Here is a 23,031-nt window from a genome sequence, read left to right as displayed (position 1 = left end):
GCTAACCATAACTGAGGTATATGTATACACAGTGTAAACCTTAACTGATGTATATGTATACACAGTGCTAACCATAACTGAGGTATATGTATACACAGTGCTAACCATAACTGAGGTATATGTATACACAGTGTAAACCATAACTGAGGTATATGTATACACAGTGCTAACCATAACTGAGGTATATGTATACACAGTGTAAACCATAACTGAGGTATATGTATACACAGTGCTAACCATAACTGAGGTATATGTATACACAGTGCTAACCATAACTGAGGTATATGTATACACAGTGTAAACCATAACTGAGGTATATGTATACACAGTGCAAACCATAACTGAGGTATATGTATACACAGTGCTAACCATAACTGAGGTATATGTATACACAGTGCTAACCATAACTGAGGTATATGTATACACAGTGGAAACCATAACTGAGGTATATGTATACACAGTGCAAACCATAACTGAGGTATATGTATACACAGTTCAAACCATAACTGAGGTATATGTATACACAGTGCAAACCTTAACTGAGGTATATGTATACACAGTGTAAACCTTAACTGATGTAATAATAATAATAATCTTTATTGAAACCGTATCCCGGAGTGGGATCTTAGTTGAAAATACAATAAAGTAATACAAAAAAGATAAAAAATAACACAAGAAATTCAAAGACAATAGAAAATAAAAAATAAAATTAAATTATTTGGCGGTTGGTTGAGGCAACTGGCATTTTAAGATTTTTTCTTGTCGTAATTTGAAACAAGTGTGGATGAATTTTCCTAGTTCAATGATTGTTTTGTCATTTTTAATTTTTAGTATATTTGTAAGTTTTTCGTCATCCGTCCCCAAGTTGCTTATATTGTATTTAATATTCTTGATCATGATTTCTCGTTCCTTCTTGTATAAATCACAATTGAGAAGAAAATGTTTTTCGTTTTCAATTTCCTGTTTGTCACAAACTGGGCAAATTCGGTCCTCCGCTAAAATGTTATTATATCTGCCCCTTTCGATTTGAAGGGTATGAGCACTTATTCTGAGTTTTGTCATAGCTGCTCTATGATTTGGATTTTTGATTGTGGTGAGATATTTTTCATATGCAAATTCTGTTTTAATTTTCCTATAGGTTCGTAACTTGTTTTTATGGTTTTTACCTTTATTGTCATCGTGTAATGTTTCTGTACTATGTATTTCAAAGGATTGTTCTAGTTTGCGCGTTACTGTTTCAGTGATTTGTTTTTCATCAAGAGATTTATGGTTTTCCCAAATATTACCCATATTTAAATTTTCTAAAATTTGTTTTATGTCTGTTACCCAGTTGTCTTTTCCTTTTTTATCAAGATGTATCCCAAGATTGTAAGCTTCATGTACTAGCGAATTTGGGTTAGAATTATTAATTTTGATCCAATATTTGATCATATATTTTAAGCTTGATGCTAGGAGAGGATATCTTCCCAACTCTAGTAGGCTTGCCAAATTACTTGCTTTGCTATTTACTTTTAGAAGGTATTTGCAGAAATGTATTTGTACTTTTTCCATTGGTGTTGACAGATTTGCCATTAGATGCGATTTATTGATGTTCTCGCTCGTCCAAATTTCACTGCAGTAAAGCATAATTGGTTTTACAATTGCATCGAACATTTTTAAGTATGTTTTGATTGGAGTTAGTTTTTCTGAGAATAGCATTTGTTTCATTTTGAAACATGCCTTCATTGCTCTAGCTCTGAGGTCTTCTTGTGCTCCGATGAATTTACCTGATTTGTGTAGTTTAATGCCGAGGTATGTGTAGGTTTTTGTATTTTCAAGTTCCTTTCCATCAACATAGAATTTTAGTTTGTCCTGTGATTTTTTTGACCTACTAAACATGATGATTTTTGACTTAGAGATATTAATATTGAGTTTCCATTTCTGGCAGTAAGTTTCAAGAGAATTTATGGCATTTTGTAAGCCAGTATGTGATTGGGATAATACTACAAAGTCGTCTGCATATAGCAGACATGGGAGACTTGTGTTTAGGAGACTTGGTGGGTCATTATGAGCCAAGTCTAATGATGTTTTAATGTCATTTACATAGATATTGAAAAGGAGTGGGCTGAGTCCATCCCCTTGTCTAATTCCTCTATTAATTGTGAAGCTGTCTGTTACACACTGTTTAAGTTTAACACATCCTGTTGAGTTCAGATAAATGGATTTTATGATGTTGTAGAATTTACCTGTAATACCACTTTGGATAAGTTTCCAGAAGAGACCTAGATGCCAGATGGAATCAAAGGCTTTCTGGAAGTCAATGAAACAAGCAAACAAAGTCTTTTTGTTGCTCAGGTATTTTGTGGTTAGTTGTTTGAGGACAAATAAATGGTCTTTGGTGCTACAGTTTGGCATGAATCCTATTTGTTCTCTGATAATTGTGTTGTTTTCCTTTAGATGTTTCAAAAGCCGTTGCTTAAGAATGGAGGTGAAAAGTTTACTGACACTATTAAGAAGTGTGATGCCTCTGTAATTGTTTGGATTTGTTTTGTCTCCTTTTTTGAAAATAGGAGTGATCATACCTAAATTCCAGCGATTAGGGATGTATCCACTCTGCAGGATTAAATTGAATAGTTTTTGTAGTGGTTTTATTAGTGGGTTCCTGCTGGCCTTGATCATTTCATTGGTAATTTTATCTGCGCCTGGAGCTTTTTTATTTTTGAGTTTAGTTATAGCATTTTGGATTTCTAATTGTGAGATGTACTTGTCTAAGTTGGCTTTAGGTAGAGAGAGTGATTCATGATTTTTTAGTTGTAGCTGCAATGAGTTTTCGCTCATTGTATTACTTGTTTCTTTACTCAGTTTCCTAAAATGTTCAAACCAGGTTTGACTGTCAACATTATCAGAGTCATTATTTATTTTGGTGTCTTTTAGCTCTCTTAATAAATTCCAGTACTCACTGGGGTTTGATTCACTAAAACTTTCGAGCTTGTTCAATATATCATTTTTAAAATCTCTCTTTTTCTTTTTTATTAGCCGCTTGTATTCCCTCTTCAGACTGTAGCATTTTTCTCTCAGTTTAATGTTGTATGGGTTTGCACTAAATTTACTGCAGATACCCAAAATTTCTTTCTTTAGATTATATAGGTCCTTGTTGAACCATTTTGGTTTACATTTATTTTTTTTTGGTTTTCTCCTGATATGTTTTTTCAGACATCTGCCAGCTGCTTCAATGTAAATACTTGAAAGCATAGTATTTGCCTCATCAATTGATTGTTGTGTATTGTCAAAATGTTTAATGTTAAAGTTATTAATTAAATTTGTAATATCTCTGCTTTGTAGCGTTAGGTTGAATATCAAATTTGACTCGCTATTCCAAATGTAAGTGTCAGTTTCATGTACTAATTTATCACTGTGGGAGTGTGTTATTTTCGAAATATTATTTGTGTAAATTGCATTTGTTTGAAGATGAAAAGTTATTTGGCAGTGATCTGAGAGTAATAAATTAAGAGGGTGAACATAGAATAGATTAATTTTGTTAAATAGATTATTGCTAACAATAGTGTAGTCAACTACACTGCTGCCTTTAGTTTGATGACAAGTGTACTTGCCAGTTTTATCTCCTATACATCTACCATTGAGGATGGTTAGTTCTGCGGATAAACATAGATCCAACAATGAGTCACCATAATGATTTTTTACTGCCAAGTCTTGAGATGCCCTTTTTCTAATGTTAATATTTGGAGCAGATGACTGATAGTTAATTTTACTGAAAGAGGTCAATTCCATAATGTTTTTGGTTCTGGCATTGAAATCGCCTGATAGAATAACTGAACCACGTTTTGAATATCTATTAATATCATCCTCCAATACTTGAAATAAATTTGCGTCTTTCCATTTAAAAATACTTGAATACTGCGGGCTAAGATAAATGGTGCCGTAATAAATATCCTCGTCAAGATTAAAAAATTCTTTGTCTAGGAGCAGCCAGAGAAAATCATCACTTCCACTCTTCACTTGTTTAATGCCCTTTTTTAAAGTGTTTCTGAAATAGACAATGATTCCTCCCGAGTTAGAGCGGGCTTTTTTGTGTTTATCAGCTCGAAATGAATGAAAATGGCAAAAATTTGGCAATTGGATACAGGAATCTGCACCCGTTTTGGTTTCCACCAGACTAATAATATCAAAGTCACTAATAAGATCTAAAAAGTTATTATCTCTAATTTTGAGATCTAAACTACCATGAATGTTCCAGGAAGTACATTTAAGGGAGGGCTTATTAGCAACATTCATCATATAAAAAAAAATACATTGAAAGCACACAATACCTGAATTCTAGGTCAGAAAATGTTTTCTAAAATGAGAATTTTTTGGAGTGAGTTCATTGAATCTATTGTGCAAACCATAACTGAGGTATATGTATACACAGTGCTAACCATAACTGAGGTATATGTATACACAGTGCTAACCATAACTGAGGTATATGTATACACAGTGCAAACCATAACTGAGGTATATGTATACACAGTGTAAACCTTAACTGAGGTATATGTATACACAGTGTAAACCTTAACTGAGGTATATGTATACACAGTGTAAACCTTAACTGAGGTATATGTATACACAGTGTAAACCTTAACTGAGGTATATGTATACACAGTGCAAACCATAACTGATGTATATGTATACACAGTGTAAACCTTAACTGATGTATATGTATACACAGTGTAAACCTTAACTGATGTATATGTATACACAGTGCTAACCATAACTGAGGTATATGTACACACAGTGCTAACCATAACTGAGGTATATGTATACACAGTGTAAACCATAACTGATGTATATGTATACACAGTGCTAACCATAACTGAGGTATATGTATACACAGTGCAAACCATAACTGAGGTATATGTATACACAGTGCTAACCATAACTGAGGTATATGTATACACAGTGTAAACCTTAACTGATGTATATGTATACACAGTGCTAACCATAACTGAGGTATATGTATACACAGTGCTAACCATAACTGAGGTATATGTATACACAGTGTAAACCATAACTGAGGTATATGTATACACAGTGCTAACCATAACTGAGGTATATGTATACACAGTGTAAACCATAACTGAGGTATATGTATACACAGTGCTAACCATAACTGAGGTATATGTATACACAGTGCTAACCATAACTGAGGTATATGTATACACAGTGTAAACCATAACTGAGGTATATGTATACACAGTGCAAACCATAACTGAGGTATATGTATACACAGTGCTAACCATAACTGAGGTATATGTATACACAGTGCTAACCATAACTGAGGTATATGTATACACAGTGGAAACCATAACTGAGGTATATGTATACACAGTGCAAACCATAACTGAGGTATATGTATACACAGTTCAAACCATAACTGAGGTATATGTATACACAGTGCAAACCTTAACTGAGGTATATGTATACACAGTGTAAACCTTAACTGATGTATATGTATACACAGTGCAAACCATAACTGAGGTATATGTATACACAGTGCAAACCATAACTGAGGTATATGTATACACAGTGCTAACCATAACTGAGGTATATGTATACACAGTGCTAACCATAACTGAGGTATATGTATACACAGTGCTAACTATTTCTGAGGTATATGTATACACAATGCAAACCATAACTGAGGTATATGTATACACAGTGCTAACCATAACTGATGTATATGTATACACAGTGCAAACCATAACTGAGGTATATGTATACACAGTGCAAACCATAACTGAGGTATATGTATACACAGTGCTAACCATAACTGAGGTATATTTATACACAGTGCTAACCATAACTGAGGTATATGTATACACAGTGCTAACTATTACTGAGGTATATGTATACACAGTGCAAACCATAACTGAGGTATATGTATACACAGTGCTAACCATAACTGAGGTATATGTATACACAGTGCAAACCATAACTGAGGTATATGTATACACAGTACTAACCATAACTGAGGTATATGTATACACAGTGCAAACCATAACTGAGGTATATGTATACTCAGTGCAAACCATAACTGAGGTATATGTATACACAGTGCTAACCATAACTGAGGTATATGTATACACAGTGCTAACCATAACTGAGGTACATGTATACACAGTGCAAACCATAACTGAGGTATATGTATACACAGTGCTAACCATAACTGAGGTATATGTATACACAGTGCAAACCATAACTGAGGTATATGTATACACAGTGTAAACCATAACTGAGGTATATGTATACACAGTGCTAACCATAACTGAGGTATATGCATACACAGTGCAAACCATAACTGAGGTATATGTATACACAGTGTAAACCATAACTGAGGTATATGTATACACAGTGCAAACCATAACTGAGGTATATGTATACACAGTGCAAACCATAACTGAGGTATATGTATACACAGTGTAAACCTTAACTAAGGTATATGTATACACAGTGAAAACCATAACTGATGTATATGTATACACAGTGCAAACCATAACTGAGGTATATGTATACACAGTGCAAACCATAACTGAGGTATATGTATACACAGTGTAAACCTTAACTAAGGTATATGTATACACAGTGCAAACCTTAACTAAGGTATATGTATACACAGTGCAAACCATAACTGAGGTATATGTATACACAGTGCAAACCATAACTGAGGTATATGTATACACAGTGCAAACCTTAACTGAGGTATATGTATACACAGTGCTAACCATAACTGAGGTATATGTATACACAGTGCAAACCATAACTGAGGTATATGTATACACAGTGTAAACCTTAACTGAGGTATATGTATACACAGTGTAAACCTTAACTGAGGTATATGTATACACAGTGTAAACCTTAACTGAGGTATATGTATACACAGTGCAAACCATAACTGAGGTATATGTATACACAGTGTAAACCTTAACTGATGTATATGTATACACAGTGTAAACCTTAACTGATGTATATGTATACACAGTGCTAACCATAACTGAGGTATATGTACACACAGTGCTAACCATAACTGAGGTATATGTATACACAGTGTAAACCATAACTGATGTATATGTATACACAGTGCTAACCATAACTGAGGTATATGTATACACAGTGCAAACCATAACTGAGGTATATGTATACACAGTGCTAACCATAACTGAGGTATATGTATACACAGTGTAAACCTTAACTGATGTATATGTATACACAGTGCTAACCGTAACTGAGGTATATGTATACACAGTGCTAACCATAACTGAGGTATATGTATACACAGTGTAAACCATAACTGAGGTATATGTATACACAGTGCTAACCATAACTGAGGTATATGTATACACAGTGTAAACCATAACTGAGGTATATGTATACACAGTGCTAACCATAACTGAGGTATATGTATACACAGTGCTAACCATAACTGAGGTATATGTATACACAGTGTAAACCATAACTGAGGTATATGTATACACAGTGCAAACCATAACTGAGGTATATGTATACACAGTGCTAACCATAACTGAGGTATATGTATACACAGTGGAAACCATAACTGAGGTATATGTATACACAGTGCAAACCATAACTGAGGTATATGTATACACAGTTCAAACCATAACTGAGGTATATGTATACACAGTGCAAACCTTAACTGAGGTATATGTATACACAGTGTAAACCTTAACTGATGTATATGTATACACAGTGCAAACCATAACTGAGGTATATGTATACACAGTGCAAACCATAACTGAGGTATATGTATACACAGTGCTAACCATAACTGAGGTATATGTATACACAGTGCTAACCATAACTGAGGTATATGTATACACAGTGCTAACTATTTCTGAGGTATATGTATACACAATGCAAACCATAACTGAGGTATATGTATACACAGTGCTAACCATAACTGATGTATATGTATACACAGTGCAAACCATAACTGAGGTATATGTATACACAGTGCAAACCATAACTGAGGTATATGTATACACAGTGCTAACCATAACTGAGGTATATTTATACACAGTGCTAACCATAACTGAGGTATATGTATACACAGTGCTAACTATTACTGAGGTATATGTATACACAGTGCAAACCATAACTGAGGTATATGTATACACAGTGCTAACCATAACTGAGGTATATGTATACACAGTGCAAACCATAACTGAGGTATATGTATACACAGTACTAACCATAACTGAGGTATATGTATACACAGTGCAAACCATAACTGAGGTATATGTATACACAGTGCAAACCATAACTGAGGTATATGTATACACAGTGCTAACCATAACTGAGGTATATGCATACACAGTGCAAACCATAACTGAGGTATATGTATACACAGTGTAAACCATAACTGAGGTATATGTATACACAGTGCAAACCATAACTGAGGTATATGTATACACAGTGTAAACCTTAACTAAGGTATATGTATACACAGTGTAAACCATAACTGATGTATATGTATACACAGTGCAAACCATAACTGAGGTATATGTATACACAGTGCAAACCATAACTGAGGTATATGTAAACACAGTGTAAACCTTAACTAAGGTATATGTATACACAGTGCAAACCTTAACTAAGGTATATGTATACACAGTGCAAACCATAACTGAGGTATATGTATACACAGTGCAAACCATAACTGAGGTATATGTATACACAGTGCTAACCATAACTGAGGTATATGTATACACATTGTGAACCTTAACTGAGATATATGTATACACAGTGCTAACCATAACTGAGGTATATGTATATACAGTGCTAACCATAACTGAGATATATGTATACACAGTGCAAACCTTAACTGAGGTATATGTATACTCAGTGCAAACCATAACTGAGGTATATGTATACACAGTGCAAACCTTAACTGAGGTATATGTATACACAGTGCAAACCATAACTGAGGTATATGTATACACAGTGCTAACCATAACTGAGGTATATGTATACACAGTGCTAACCATAACTGAGGTACATGTATACACAGTGCAAACCATAACTGAGGTATATGTATACACAGTGCTAACCATAACTGAGGTATATGTATACACAGTGCAAACCATAACTGAGGTATATGTATACACAGTGTAAACCATAACTGAGGTATATGTATACACAGTGCTAACCATAACTGAGGTATATGCATACACAGTGCAAACCATAACTGAGGTATATGTATACACAGTGTAAACCATAACTGAGGTATATGTATACACAGTGCAAACCATAACTGAGGTATATGTATACACAGTGTAAACCTTAACTAAGGTATATGTATACACAGTGTAAACCATAACTGATGTATATGTATACACAGTGCAAACCATAACTGAGGTATATGTATACACAGTACTAACCATAACTGAGGTATATGTATACACAGTGCAAACTATAACTGAGGTATATGTATACACAGAGCAAACCATAACTGAGGTATATGTATACACAGTGCTAACCATAACTGAGGTAAATGTATACACAGTGCTAACCATAACTGAGGTACATGTATACACAGTGCAAACCATAACTGAGGTATATGTATACACAGTGCTAACCATAACTGAGGTATATTTATACACAGTGCTAACCATAACTGAGGTATATGTATACACAGTGCTAACTATTACTGAGGTATATGTATACACAGTGCAAACCATAACTGAGGTATATGTATACACAGTGCTAACCATAACTGAGGTATATGTATACACAGTGCAAACCATAACTGAGGTATATGTATACACAGTACTAACCATAACTGAGGTATATGTATACACAGTGCAAACCATAACTGAGGTATATGTATACACAGTGCAAACCATAACTGAGGTATATGTATACACAGTGCTAACCATAACTGAGGTATATGTATACACAGTGCTAACCATAACTGAGGTACATGTATACACAGTGCAAACCATAACTGAGGTATATGTATACACAGTGCTAACCATAACTGAGGTATATGTATACACAGTGCAAACCATAACTGAGGTATATGTATACACAGTGTAAACCATAACTGAGGTATATGTATACACAGTGCTAACCATAACTGAGTTATATGCATACACAGTGCAAACCATAACTGAGGTATATGTATACACAGTGTAAACCATAACTGAGGTATATGTATACACAGTGCAAACCATAACAGAGGTATATGTATACACAGTGTAAACCTTAACTAAGGTATATGTATACACAGTGTAAACCATAACTGATGTATATGTATACACAGTGCAAACCATAACTGAGGTATATGTATACACAGTGCAAACCATAACTGAGGTATATGTATACACAGTGTAAACCTTAACTAAGGTATATGTATACACAGTGCAAACCTTAACTAAGGTATATGTATACACAGTGCAAACCATAACTGAGGTATATGTATACACAGTGCAAACCATAACTGAGGTATATGTATACACAGTGCTAACCATAACTGAGGTATATCTATACACATTGTAAACCTTAACTGAGATATATGTATACACAGTGCTAACCATAACTGAGGTATATGTATATACAGTGCTAACCATAACTGAGGTATATGTATACACAGTGCAAACCTTAACTGAGGTATATGTATACTCAGTGCAAACCATAACTGAGGTATATGTATACACAGTGCAAACCTTAACTGAGGTATATGTATACACAGTGCAAACCATAACTGAGGTATATGTATACACAGTGCTAACCATAACTGAGGTATATGTATACACAGTGCTAACCATAACTGAGGTACATGTATACACAGTGCAAACCATAACTGAGGTATATGTATACACAGTGCTAACCATAACTGAGGTATATGTATACACAGTGCAAACCATAACTGAGGTATATGTATACACAGTGTAAACCATAACTGAGGTATATGTATACACAGTGCAAACCATAACTGAGGTATATGCATACACAGTGCAAACCATAACTGAGGTATATGTATACACAGTGTAAACCATAACTGAGGTATATGTATACACAGTGCAAACCATAACTGAGGTATATGTATACACAGTGTAAACCTTAACTAAGGTATATGTATACACAGTGTAAACCATAACTGATGTATATGTATACACAGTGCAAACCATAACTGAGGTATATGTATACACAGTGCAAACCATAACTGAGGTATATGTATACACAGTGTAAACCTTAACTAAGGTATATGTATACACAGTGCAAACCTTAACTAAGGTATATGTATACACAGTGCAAACCATAACTGAGGTATATGTATACACAGTGCAAACCATAACTGAGGTATATGTATACAAAGTGCTAACCATAACTGAGGTATATCTATACACATTGTAAACCTTAACTGAGATATATGTATACACAGTGCTAACCATAACTGAGGTATATGTATATACAGTGCTAACCATAACTGAGGTATATGTATACACAGTGCAAACCTTAACTGAGGTATATGTATACTCAGTTCAAACCATAACTGAGGTATATGTATACACAGTGCAAACCTTAACTGAGGTATATGTATACACAGTGTAAACCTTAACTGATGTATATGTATACACAGTGCAAACCATAACTGAGGTATATGTATACACAGTGCAAACCATAACTGAGGTATATGTATACACAGTGCTAACCATAACTGAGGTATATGTATACACATTGCTAACCATAACTGAGGTATATGTATACACAGTGCTAACTATTTCTGAGGTATATGTATACACAATGCAAACCATAACTGAGGTATATGTATACACAGTGCTAACCATAACTGATGTATATGTATACACAGTGCAAACCATAACTGAGGTATATGTATACACAGTGCAAACCATAACTGAGGTATATGTATACACAGTGCTAACCATAACTGAGGTATATTTATACACAGTGCTAACCATAACTGAGGTATATGTATACACAGTGCTAACTATTACTGAGGTATATGTATACACAGTGCAAACCATAACTGAGGTATATGTATACACAGTGCTAACCATAACTGAGGTATATGTATACACAGTGCAAACCATAACTGAGGTATATGTATACACAGTACTAACCATAACTGAGGTATATGTATACACTGTGCAAACCATAACTGAGGTATATGTATACACAGTGCAAACCATAACTGAGGTATATGTATACACAGTGCTAACCATAACTGAGGTATATGCATACACAGTGCAAACCATAACTGAGGTATATGTATACACAGTGTAAACCATAACTGAGGTATATGTATACACAGTGCAAACCATAACTGAGGTATATGTATACACAGTGTAAACCTTAACTAAGGTATATGTATACACAGTGTAAACCATAACTGATGTATATGTATACACAGTGCAAACCATAACTGAGGTATATGTATACACAGTGCAAACCATAACTGAGGTATATGTATACACAGTGTAAACCTTAACTAAGGTATATGTATACACAGTGCAAACCATAACTGAGGTATATGTATATACAGTGCAAACCATAACTGAGGTATATGTATACACAGTGTAAACCATAACTGAGGTACATGTATACACAGTGCAAACCATAACTGAGGTATATGCATACACAGTGCAAACCATAACTGAGGTATATTTATACACAGTGCTAACCATAACTGAGGTATATGTATACACAGTGCAAACCTTAACTAAGGTATATGTATACACAGTGCAAACCATAACTGAGGTATATGTATACACAGTGCAAACCATAACTGAGGTATATGTATACACAGTGCTAACCATAACTGAGGTATATCTATACACATTGTAAACCTTAACTGAGATATATGTATACACAGTGCTAACCATAACTGAGGTATATGTATATACAGTGCTAACCATAACTGAGGTATATGTATACACAGTGCAAACCTTAACTGAGGTATATGTATACTCAGTGCAAACCATAACTGAGGTATATGTATACACAGTGCAAACCTTAACTGAGGTATATGTATACACAGTGCAAACCATAACTGAGGTATATGTATACACAGTGCTAACCATAACTGAGGTATATGTATACACAGTGCTAACCATAACTGAGGTACATGTATACACAGTGCAAACCATAACTGAGGTATATGTATACACAGTGCTAACCATAACTGAGGTATATGTATACACAGTGCAAACCATAACTGAGGTATATGTATACACAGTGTAAACCATAACTGAGGTATATGTATACACAGTGCTAACCATAACTGAGGTATATGCATACACAGTGCAAACCATAACTGAGGTATATGTATACACAGTGTAAACCATAACTGAGGTATATGTATACACAGTGCAAACCATAACTGAGGTATATGTATACACAGTGTAAACCTTAACTAAGGTATATGTATACACAGTGTAAACCATAACTGATGTATATGTATACACAGTGCAAACCATAACTGAGGTATATGTATACACAATACTAACCATAACTGAGGTATATGTATACACAGTGCAAACTATAACTGAGGTATATGTATACACAGAGCAAACCATAACTGAGGTATATGTATACACAGTGCTAACCATAACTGAGGTAAATGTATACACAGTGCTAACCATAACTGAGGTACATGTATACACAGTGCAAACCATAACTGAGGTATATGTATACACAGTGCTAACCATAACTGAGGTATATTTATACACAGTGCTAACCATAACTGAGGTATATGTATACACAGTGCTAACTATTACTGAGGTATATGTATACACAGTGCAAACCATAACTGAGGTATATGTATACACAGTGCTAACCATAACTGAGGTATATGTATACACAGTGCAAACCATAACTGAGGTATATGTATACACAGTACTAACCATAACTGAGGTATATGTATACACAGTGCAAACCATAACTGAGGTATATGTATACACAGTGCAAACCATAACTGAGGTATATGTATACACAGTGCTAACCATAACTGAGGTATATGTATACACAGTGCTAACCATAACTGAGGTACATGTATACACAGTGCAAACCATAACTGAGGTATATGTATACACAGTGCTAACCATAACTGAGGTATATGTATACACAGTGCAAACCATAACTGAGGTATATGTATACACAGTGTAAACCATAACTGAGGTATATGTATACACAGTGCTAACCATAACTGAGGTATATGCATACACAGTGCAAACCATAACTGAGGTATATGTATACACAGTGTAAACCATAACTGAGGTATATGTATACACAGTGCAAACCATAACTGAGGTATATGTATACACAGTGTAAACCTTAACTAAGGTATATGTATACACAGTGTAAACCATAACTGATGTATATGTATACACAGTGCAAACCATAACTGAGGTATATGTATACACAGTGCAAACCATAACTGAGGTATATGTATACACAGTGTAAACCTTAACTAAGGTATATGTATACACAGTGCAAACCTTAACTAAGGTATATGTATACACAGTGCAAACCATAACTGAGGTATATGTATACACAGTGCAAACCATAACTGAGGTATATGTATACACAGTGCTAACCATAACTGAGGTATATCTATACACATTGTAAACCTTAACTGAGATATATGTATACACAGTGCTAACCATAACTGAGGTATATGTATATACAGTGCTAACCATAACTGAGGTATATGTATACACAGTGCAAACCTTAACTGAGGTATATGTATACTCAGTGCAAACCATAACTGAGGTATATGTATACACAGTGCAAACCTTAACTGAGGTATATGTATACACAGTGCAAACCATAACTGAGGTATATGTATACACAGTGCTAACCATAACTGAGGTATATGTATACACAGTGCTAACCATAACTGAGGTACATGTATACACAGTGCAAACAATAACTGAGGTATATGTATACACAGTGCTAACCATAACTGAGGTATATGTATACACAGTGCAAACCATAACTGAGGTATATGTATACACAGTGTAAACCATAACTGAGGTATATGTATACACAGTGCTAACCATAACTGAGGTATATGCATACACAGTGCAAACCATAACTGAGGTATATGTATACACAGTGTAAACCATAACTGAGGTATATGTATACACAGTGCAAACCATAACTGAGGTATATGTATACACAGTGTAAACCTTAACTAAGGTATATGTATACACAGTGTAAACCATAACTGATGTATATGTATACACAGTGCAAACCATAACTGAGGTATATGTATACACAGTGCAAACCATAACTGAGGTATATGTATACACAGTGTAAACCTTAACTAAGGTATATGTATACACAGTGCAAACCTTAACTAAGGTATATGTATACACAGTGCAAACCATAACTGAGGTATATGTATACACAGTGCAAACCATAACTGAGGTATATGTATACACAGTGCTAACCATAACTGAGGTATATCTATACACATTGTAAACCTTAACTGAGATATATGTATACACAGTGCTAACCATAACTGAGGTATATGTATATACAGTGCTAACCATAACTGAGGTATATGTATACACAGTGCAAACCTTAACTGAGGTATATGTATACTCAGTGCAAACCATAACTGAGGTATATGTATACACAGTGCAAACCTTAACTGAGGTATATGTATACACAGTGCAAACCATAACTGAGGTATATGTATACACAGTGCTAACCATAACTGAGGTATATGTATACACAGTGCTAACCATAACTGAGGTATATGTATACACAGTGTAAACCATAACTGAGGTATATGTATACACAGTGCAAACCATAACTGAGGTATATGTATACACAGTGCTAACCATAACTGAGGTATATGTATACACAGTGCTAACCATAAGTGAGGTATATGTATACACAGTGCAAACCATAACTGAGGTATATGTATACACAGTGCAAACCATAACTGAGGTATATGTATACACAGTGCAAACCATAACTGAGGTATATGTATACACAGTGTAAACCTTAACTGATGTATATGTATACACAGTGCTAACCATAACTGAGGTATATGTATACACAGTGTAAACCTTAACAGAGGTATATGTATACACAGTGCAAACCATAAGTGAGGTATATGTATACACAGTGCTAACCATAACTGAGGTATATGTATACACAGTGCTAACCATAACTGAGGTATATGTATACACAGTGCAAACCATAACTGAGGTATATGTATACACAGTGTAAACCTTAACTGAGGTATATGTATACACAGTGTAAACCTTAACTGAGGTATATGTATACACAGTGTAAACCTTAACTGAGGTATATGTATACACAGTGTAAACCATAACTGAGTTATATGTATACACAGTGCTAACCATAACTGAGGTATATGTATACACAGTGTAAACCTTAACTGAGGTATATGTATACACAGTGCAAACCATAACTGAGGTATATGTATACACAGTGTAAACCATAACTGAGGTATATGTATACACAGTGCTAACCATAACTGAGGTATATGTATACACAGTGCTAACCATAACTGAGGTATATGTATACACAGTGTAAACCATAACTGAGGTATATGTATACACAGTGCTAACCATAACTGAGGTATATGTATACACAGTGCTAACCATAAATGAGGTATATGTATACACAGTGCAAACCATAACTGAGGTATATGTATACACAGTGCAAACCTTAACTGAGGTATATGTATACACAGTGTAAACCTTAACTGATGTATATGTATACACAGTGCTAACCATAACTGAGGTATATGTATACACAGTGTAAACCTTAACTGAGGTATATGTATACACAGTGCAAACCATAACTAAGGTATATGTATACACAGTGCTAACCATAACTGAGGTATATGTATACACAGTGCTAACCATAACTGAGGTATATGTATACACAGTGCAAACCATAACTGAGGTATATGTATATACAGTGTAAACCTTAACTGAGGTATATGTATACACAGTGTAAACCTTAACTGAGGTATATGTATACACAGTGTAAACCTTAACTGAGGTATATGTATACACAGTGTAAACCTTAACTGAGGTATATGTATACACAGTGCAAACCATAACTGAGGTATATGTATACACAGTGTAAACCTTAACTGATGTATATGTATACACAGTGTAAACCTTAACTGATGTATATGTATACATAGTGCAAACCATAACTGAGGTATATGTATACACAGTGCTAACCATAACTGAGGTATATGTATACACAGTGCTAACCATAACTGAGGTATATGTATACACAGTGCAAACCATAACTGATGTATATGTATACACAGTGCTAACCATAACTGAGGTATATGTATACACAGTGTAAACCATAACTGATGTATATGTATACACAGTGCTAACCATAACTGAGGTATATGTATACACAGTGCAAACCATAACTGAGGTATATGTATACACAGTGCTAACCACAACTGAGGTATATGTATACACAGTGTAAACCTTAACTGATGTATATGTATACACAGTGCTAACCATAACTGAGGTATATGTATACACAGTGCTAACCATAACTGAGGTATATGTATACACAGTGCTAACTATTTCTGAGGTATATGTATACACAGTGCAAACCATAACTGAGGTATATGTATATACAGTGCAAACCATAACTGAGGTATATGTATACACAGTGTAAACCATAACTGAGGTACATGTATACACAGTGCAAACCATAACTGAGGTATATGCATACACAGTGCAAACCATAACTGAGGTATATTTATACACAGTGCTAACCATAACTGAGGTATATGTATACACAGTGCAAACCTTAACTAAGGTATATGTATACACAGTGCAAACCATAACTGAGGTATATGTATACACAGTGCAAACCATAACTGAGGTATATGTATACACAGTGCTAACCATAACTGAGGTATATCTATACACATTGTAAACCTTAACTGAGATATATGTATACACAGTGCTAACCATAACTGAGGTATATGTATATACAGTGCTAACCATAACTGAGGTATATGTATACACAGTGCAAACCTTAACTGAGGTATATGTATACTCAGTGCAAACCATAACTGAGGTATATGTATACACAGTGCAAACCTTAACTGAGGTATATGTATACACAGTGCAAACCATAACTGAGGTATATGTATACACAGTGCTAACCATAACTGAGGTATATGTATACACAGTGCTAACCATAACTGAGGTATATGTATACACAGTGTAAACCATAACTGAGGTATATGTATACACAGTGCAAACCATAACTGAGGTATATGTATACACAGTGCTAACCATAACTGAGGTATATGTATACACAGTGCTAACCATAAGTGAGGTATATGTATACACAGTGCAAACCATAACTGAGGTATATGTATACACAGTGCAAACCATAACTGAGGTATATGTATACACAGTGCAAACCATAACTGAGGTATATGTATACACAGTGCAAACCTTAACTGAGGTATATGTATACACAGTGTAAACCTTAACTGATGTATATGTATACACAGTGCTAACCATAACTGAGGTATATGTATACACAGTGTAAACCTTAACTGAGGTATATGTATACACAGTGCAAACCATAAGTGAGGTATATGTATACACAGTGCTAACCATAACTGAGGTATATGTATACACAGTGCTAACCATAACTGAGGTATATGTATACACAGTGCAAACCATAACTGAGGTATATGTATACACAGTGTAAACCTTAACTGAGGTATATGTATACACAGTGTAAACCTTAACTGAGGTATATGTATACACAGTGTAAACCTTGACTGAGGTATATGTATACACAGTGTAAACCATAACTGAGGTATATGTATACACAGTGCTAACCATAACTGAGGTATATGTATACACAGTGTAAACCTTAACTGAGGTATATGTATACACAGTGCAAACCATAACTGAGGTATATGTATACACAGTGTAAACCATAACTGAGGTATATGTATACACAGTGCTAACCATAACTGAGGTATATGTATACACAGTGCTAACCATAACTGAGGTATATGTATACACAGTGTAAACCATAACTGAGGTATATGTACACACAGTGCTAACCATAACTGAGGTATATGTATACACAGTGCTAACCATAAATGAGGTATATGTATACACAGTGCAAACCATAACTGAGGTATATGTATACACAGTGCAAACCTTAACTGAGGTATATGTATACACAGTGTAAACCTTAACTGATGTATATGTATACACAGTGCTAACCATAACTGAGGTATATGTATACACAGTGTAAACCTTAACTGAGGTATATGTATACACAGTGCAAACCATAACTAAGGTATATGTATACACAGTGCTAACCATAACTGAGGTATATGTATACACAGTGCTAACCATAACTGAGGTATATGTATACACAGTGCAAACCATAACTGAGGTATATGTATATACAGTGTAAACCTTAACTGAGGTATATGTATACACAGTGTAAACCTTAACTGAGGTATATGTATACACAGTGTAAACCTTAACTGAGGTATATGTATACACAGTGTAAACCTTAACTGAGGTATATGTATACACAGTGCAAACCATAACTGAGGTATATGTATACACAGTGTAAACCTTAACTGATGTATATGTATACACAGTGTAAACCTTAACTGATGTATATGTATACATAGTGCAAACCATAACTGAGGTATATGTATACACAGTGCTAACCATAACTGAGGTATATGTATACACAGTGCTAACCATAACTGAGGTATATGTATACACAGTGCTAACCACAACTGATGTATATGTATACACAGTGCTAACCATAACTGAGGTATATGTATACACAGTGCAAACCATAACTGAGGTATATGTATACACAGTGCTAACCACAACTGAGGTATATGTATACACAGTGTAAACCTTAACTGATGTATATGTATACACAGTGCTAACCATAACTGAGGTATATGTATACACAGTGCTAACCATAACTGAGGTATATGTATACACAGTGCTAACTATTTCTGAGGTATATGTATACACAGTGCAAACCATAACTGAGGTATATGTATATACAGTGCAAACCATAACTGAGGTATATGTATACACAGTGTAAACCATAACTGAGGTACATGTATACACAGTGCAAACCATAACTGAGGTATATGCATACACAGTGCAAACCATAACTGAGGTATATTTATACACAGTGCTAACCATAACTGAGGTATATGTATACACAGTGCTAACTATTACTGAGGTATATGTATACACAGTGCAAACCATAACTGAGGTATATGAATACACAGTGCTAACCATAACTGAGGTATATGTATACACAGTGCAAACCTTAACTGATGTATATGTATACACAGTGCTAACCATAACTGAGGTATATGTATACATAGTGCTAACCATAACTGAGGTATATGTATACTCAGTGCAAACCATAACTGATGTATATGTATACACAGTGTAAACCATAACTGAGATATATGTATACACAGTGCTAACCATAACTGAGGTATATGTATACACAGTGCAAACCATAACTGAGGTATATGTATACACAGTGCTAACCATAACTGAGGTATATGTATACACAGTGCAAACCATAACTGAGATATATGTATACACAGTGCTAACCATAACTGAGGTATATGTATACACAGTGCAAACCATAACTGAGGTATATGTATACACAGTGCAAACCTTAACTGAGGTATATATACTAAGTGTAAGTGATATTACCTTAAATGGTTAATTAAAAAATGAGTACTTACCAAGATAATCCATACAATTATCCATGGAAAGAAGAAGAATGTTATAACACAATGTAAACAATGGTTCACTCCTCGTTTCCTGCAATTAATATAGAATATATCACTGTAATTATAATAACACATTTACTATAAATAGATATCACTGTAATTATAATAACACATTTACTATAAATAGACGCTGAAGCAAAGCTATCAAACTCACATAATGTTTTTTTTGTGTGTCTGATATATATTGGATATGGACCAACAATTTCTTCCTCGTGCAGTATTATAGATGCTTTAGGCATATATACTTTGGTAAAGGAACTACACCTGCTACATCTGTGTTATCACTATATTAATCAATACATTATATATATCTTGGTGGTGATGATAGTTGTCTGGGATACAGGAACTACACAACGTATTATAACTGTGTTTCTAGTATTCTGGTTGTTACTTACTGCTGAGTTTGTATGATTGTTGTTTGAGGTGCAGGAGCTGCTGCAGCTACTACAACAGTATTGTTAGACATCATGCCCATTTGCTGCTGCTGTGGTGGTGGGTAGTAGCCTTGCTGTGGTGGTGGGTAGCCTTGTTGTGGTGGTGGGTAACCTTGTTGTGGTGGTGGGTAACCTTGCTGTGGTGGTGGATGACCTTGCTGTGGTGGTGGGCTGTGGCCCTGGAACAGTTGATGTATGATGAAAAATTGTACAAATTTACAGATAGATATAATCCAATTTATGTGTGACTCGGCAATGATTTACACCAATTCATTCATTCATTCATTCATTCATTCATTCATTCATTCATTCATTCATTCATTCATTCATTAATAATAATGTAATGTAAGTCGTGTAATGTAAGGGAGAGGATCTTGTCACGAAATAAGATGGAAAAAATACGCAGTAGTTTCTAACCACGACTTGCCTAAATGTATATGTTTAATCAATAACGTTCGCCTTGCAATACCGTTAAGCAAAGATTACTGAGATGCGCGTATGTTGTCTTCAGTAGATCTGTATATAGTCTACACACGTTGGGTTGCTCTGTTATTGCAATGACTTTTGCAATAGTTGGCCAAAACTAGTGGAATGTAATTAGAAATCAAGCTCACTAGCTAAATCCCAAATTGTGAAGTAAGTAAAATACAATTCTGAGTTTCAAACATTCATTCATTCATTTAAGCTCCCATTCTTCCACCCACTCATTCATGCCTCCCTCTCTTTATTCATTCATTCATCTTAGTTTTTTATGTTCGGTTAAAATGTGTGTTAGTGTACATACAACGAGAGCATTACTGAACCTGGTTCTCAGAACTCACCTATGATTGTGGTTTTAGACATACGGACATTGGATTCCCAACCAAATTACCTGAACGCATACGACATGCTACTTCATGTATTTGGGGGGGGGGGAATATTACTTCGTCTTTCATCATATTCTATGATTGTTATTATTCGATAACAATGATTTCGTGTGTATGGATAATAATAATAACCACTCATGAGAGATTGAACGCGAACTAATACATTGAGTGCGTGCGTGGATATTCATCGGTAAGCCAGACCGAAATATGAACAATTTCTTTTTTATTTTGCCGAAAACAATTTGAATGAACAAACTCTTTTATATGATACCGCAGTATTTCGTAAATTATCTATGCAATACGTGTCATTCAGAACAACGCATTCGACCATGACGGCATTTAATAATAAGCAAGTCATTTTTAAGAAGTAGTAAAATATAACATTTTACCTGAATTGACAAAAATATTCACAAAAACGAGAGAACTGAAGGTATCGTAAGGAATGGGGATTGTCGTTTTCAAAAAAAATCCCCCCCCTCCATTTTATAAATTGTAAAACCAAAAAAATGTGTAAAATTAGACAGTTTGAAATTATCTGTGCGATGGTTTCAATCCTGTAAACAAACGTTTTGAAGCCTTTTTTTAATAAATAACAATTAGCCTTTTTGCCACGATGACGAATTTTTAAATGCAGTTCATTGCCTGACCCGGAATTCAAAATGGCGTACACATTGACAGTGAACCAGCGTATGACCTGCAGTGTCAGACACATTGATTACGTCCGGACACTATACTGCCTCATTCGAACGGTTATAAGTTTGAACACAAGTTCAGTTCAATGAATCCTATATATGCAAAAGCTTAGTGTATGTGTGTGTTTTCTTCTGTATAGGCTCAAAATATCAAAGTTTAGGATTGATCA

General features: G+C 34.6%; 1 protein-coding gene across 2 annotated transcripts in view; it reads right to left on the bottom strand.

Moving 5' to 3' along the window:
• LOC146729591 (uncharacterized) overlaps positions 1-23,031 on the bottom strand; it is a 61,993-nt gene that overhangs the window by 27,857 nt on the left and 11,105 nt on the right. For both annotated transcript variants that reach the window (XM_085494781.1, XM_085494780.1), the window contains exons 3-4: positions 21,265-21,482; positions 20,822-20,900 (exon numbers count right to left, since the gene is read on the bottom strand). In XM_085494781.1, coding sequence (XP_085350907.1) covers positions 20,822-20,900; positions 21,265-21,482 — 297 coding nt within the window. The remainder of the gene's footprint in view (positions 1-20,821; positions 20,901-21,264; positions 21,483-23,031) is intronic.

This window comes from Saccoglossus kowalevskii, chromosome 21 (genome assembly GCF_978046115.1).
Source record: "Saccoglossus kowalevskii chromosome 21, keSacKowa6.1, whole genome shotgun sequence".
NCBI lineage: Eukaryota > Metazoa > Hemichordata > Enteropneusta > Harrimaniidae > Saccoglossus > Saccoglossus kowalevskii.
Note: the sequence above shows the minus strand (reverse complement) of the source record. Positions and strands in the feature narration are given on the sequence as shown.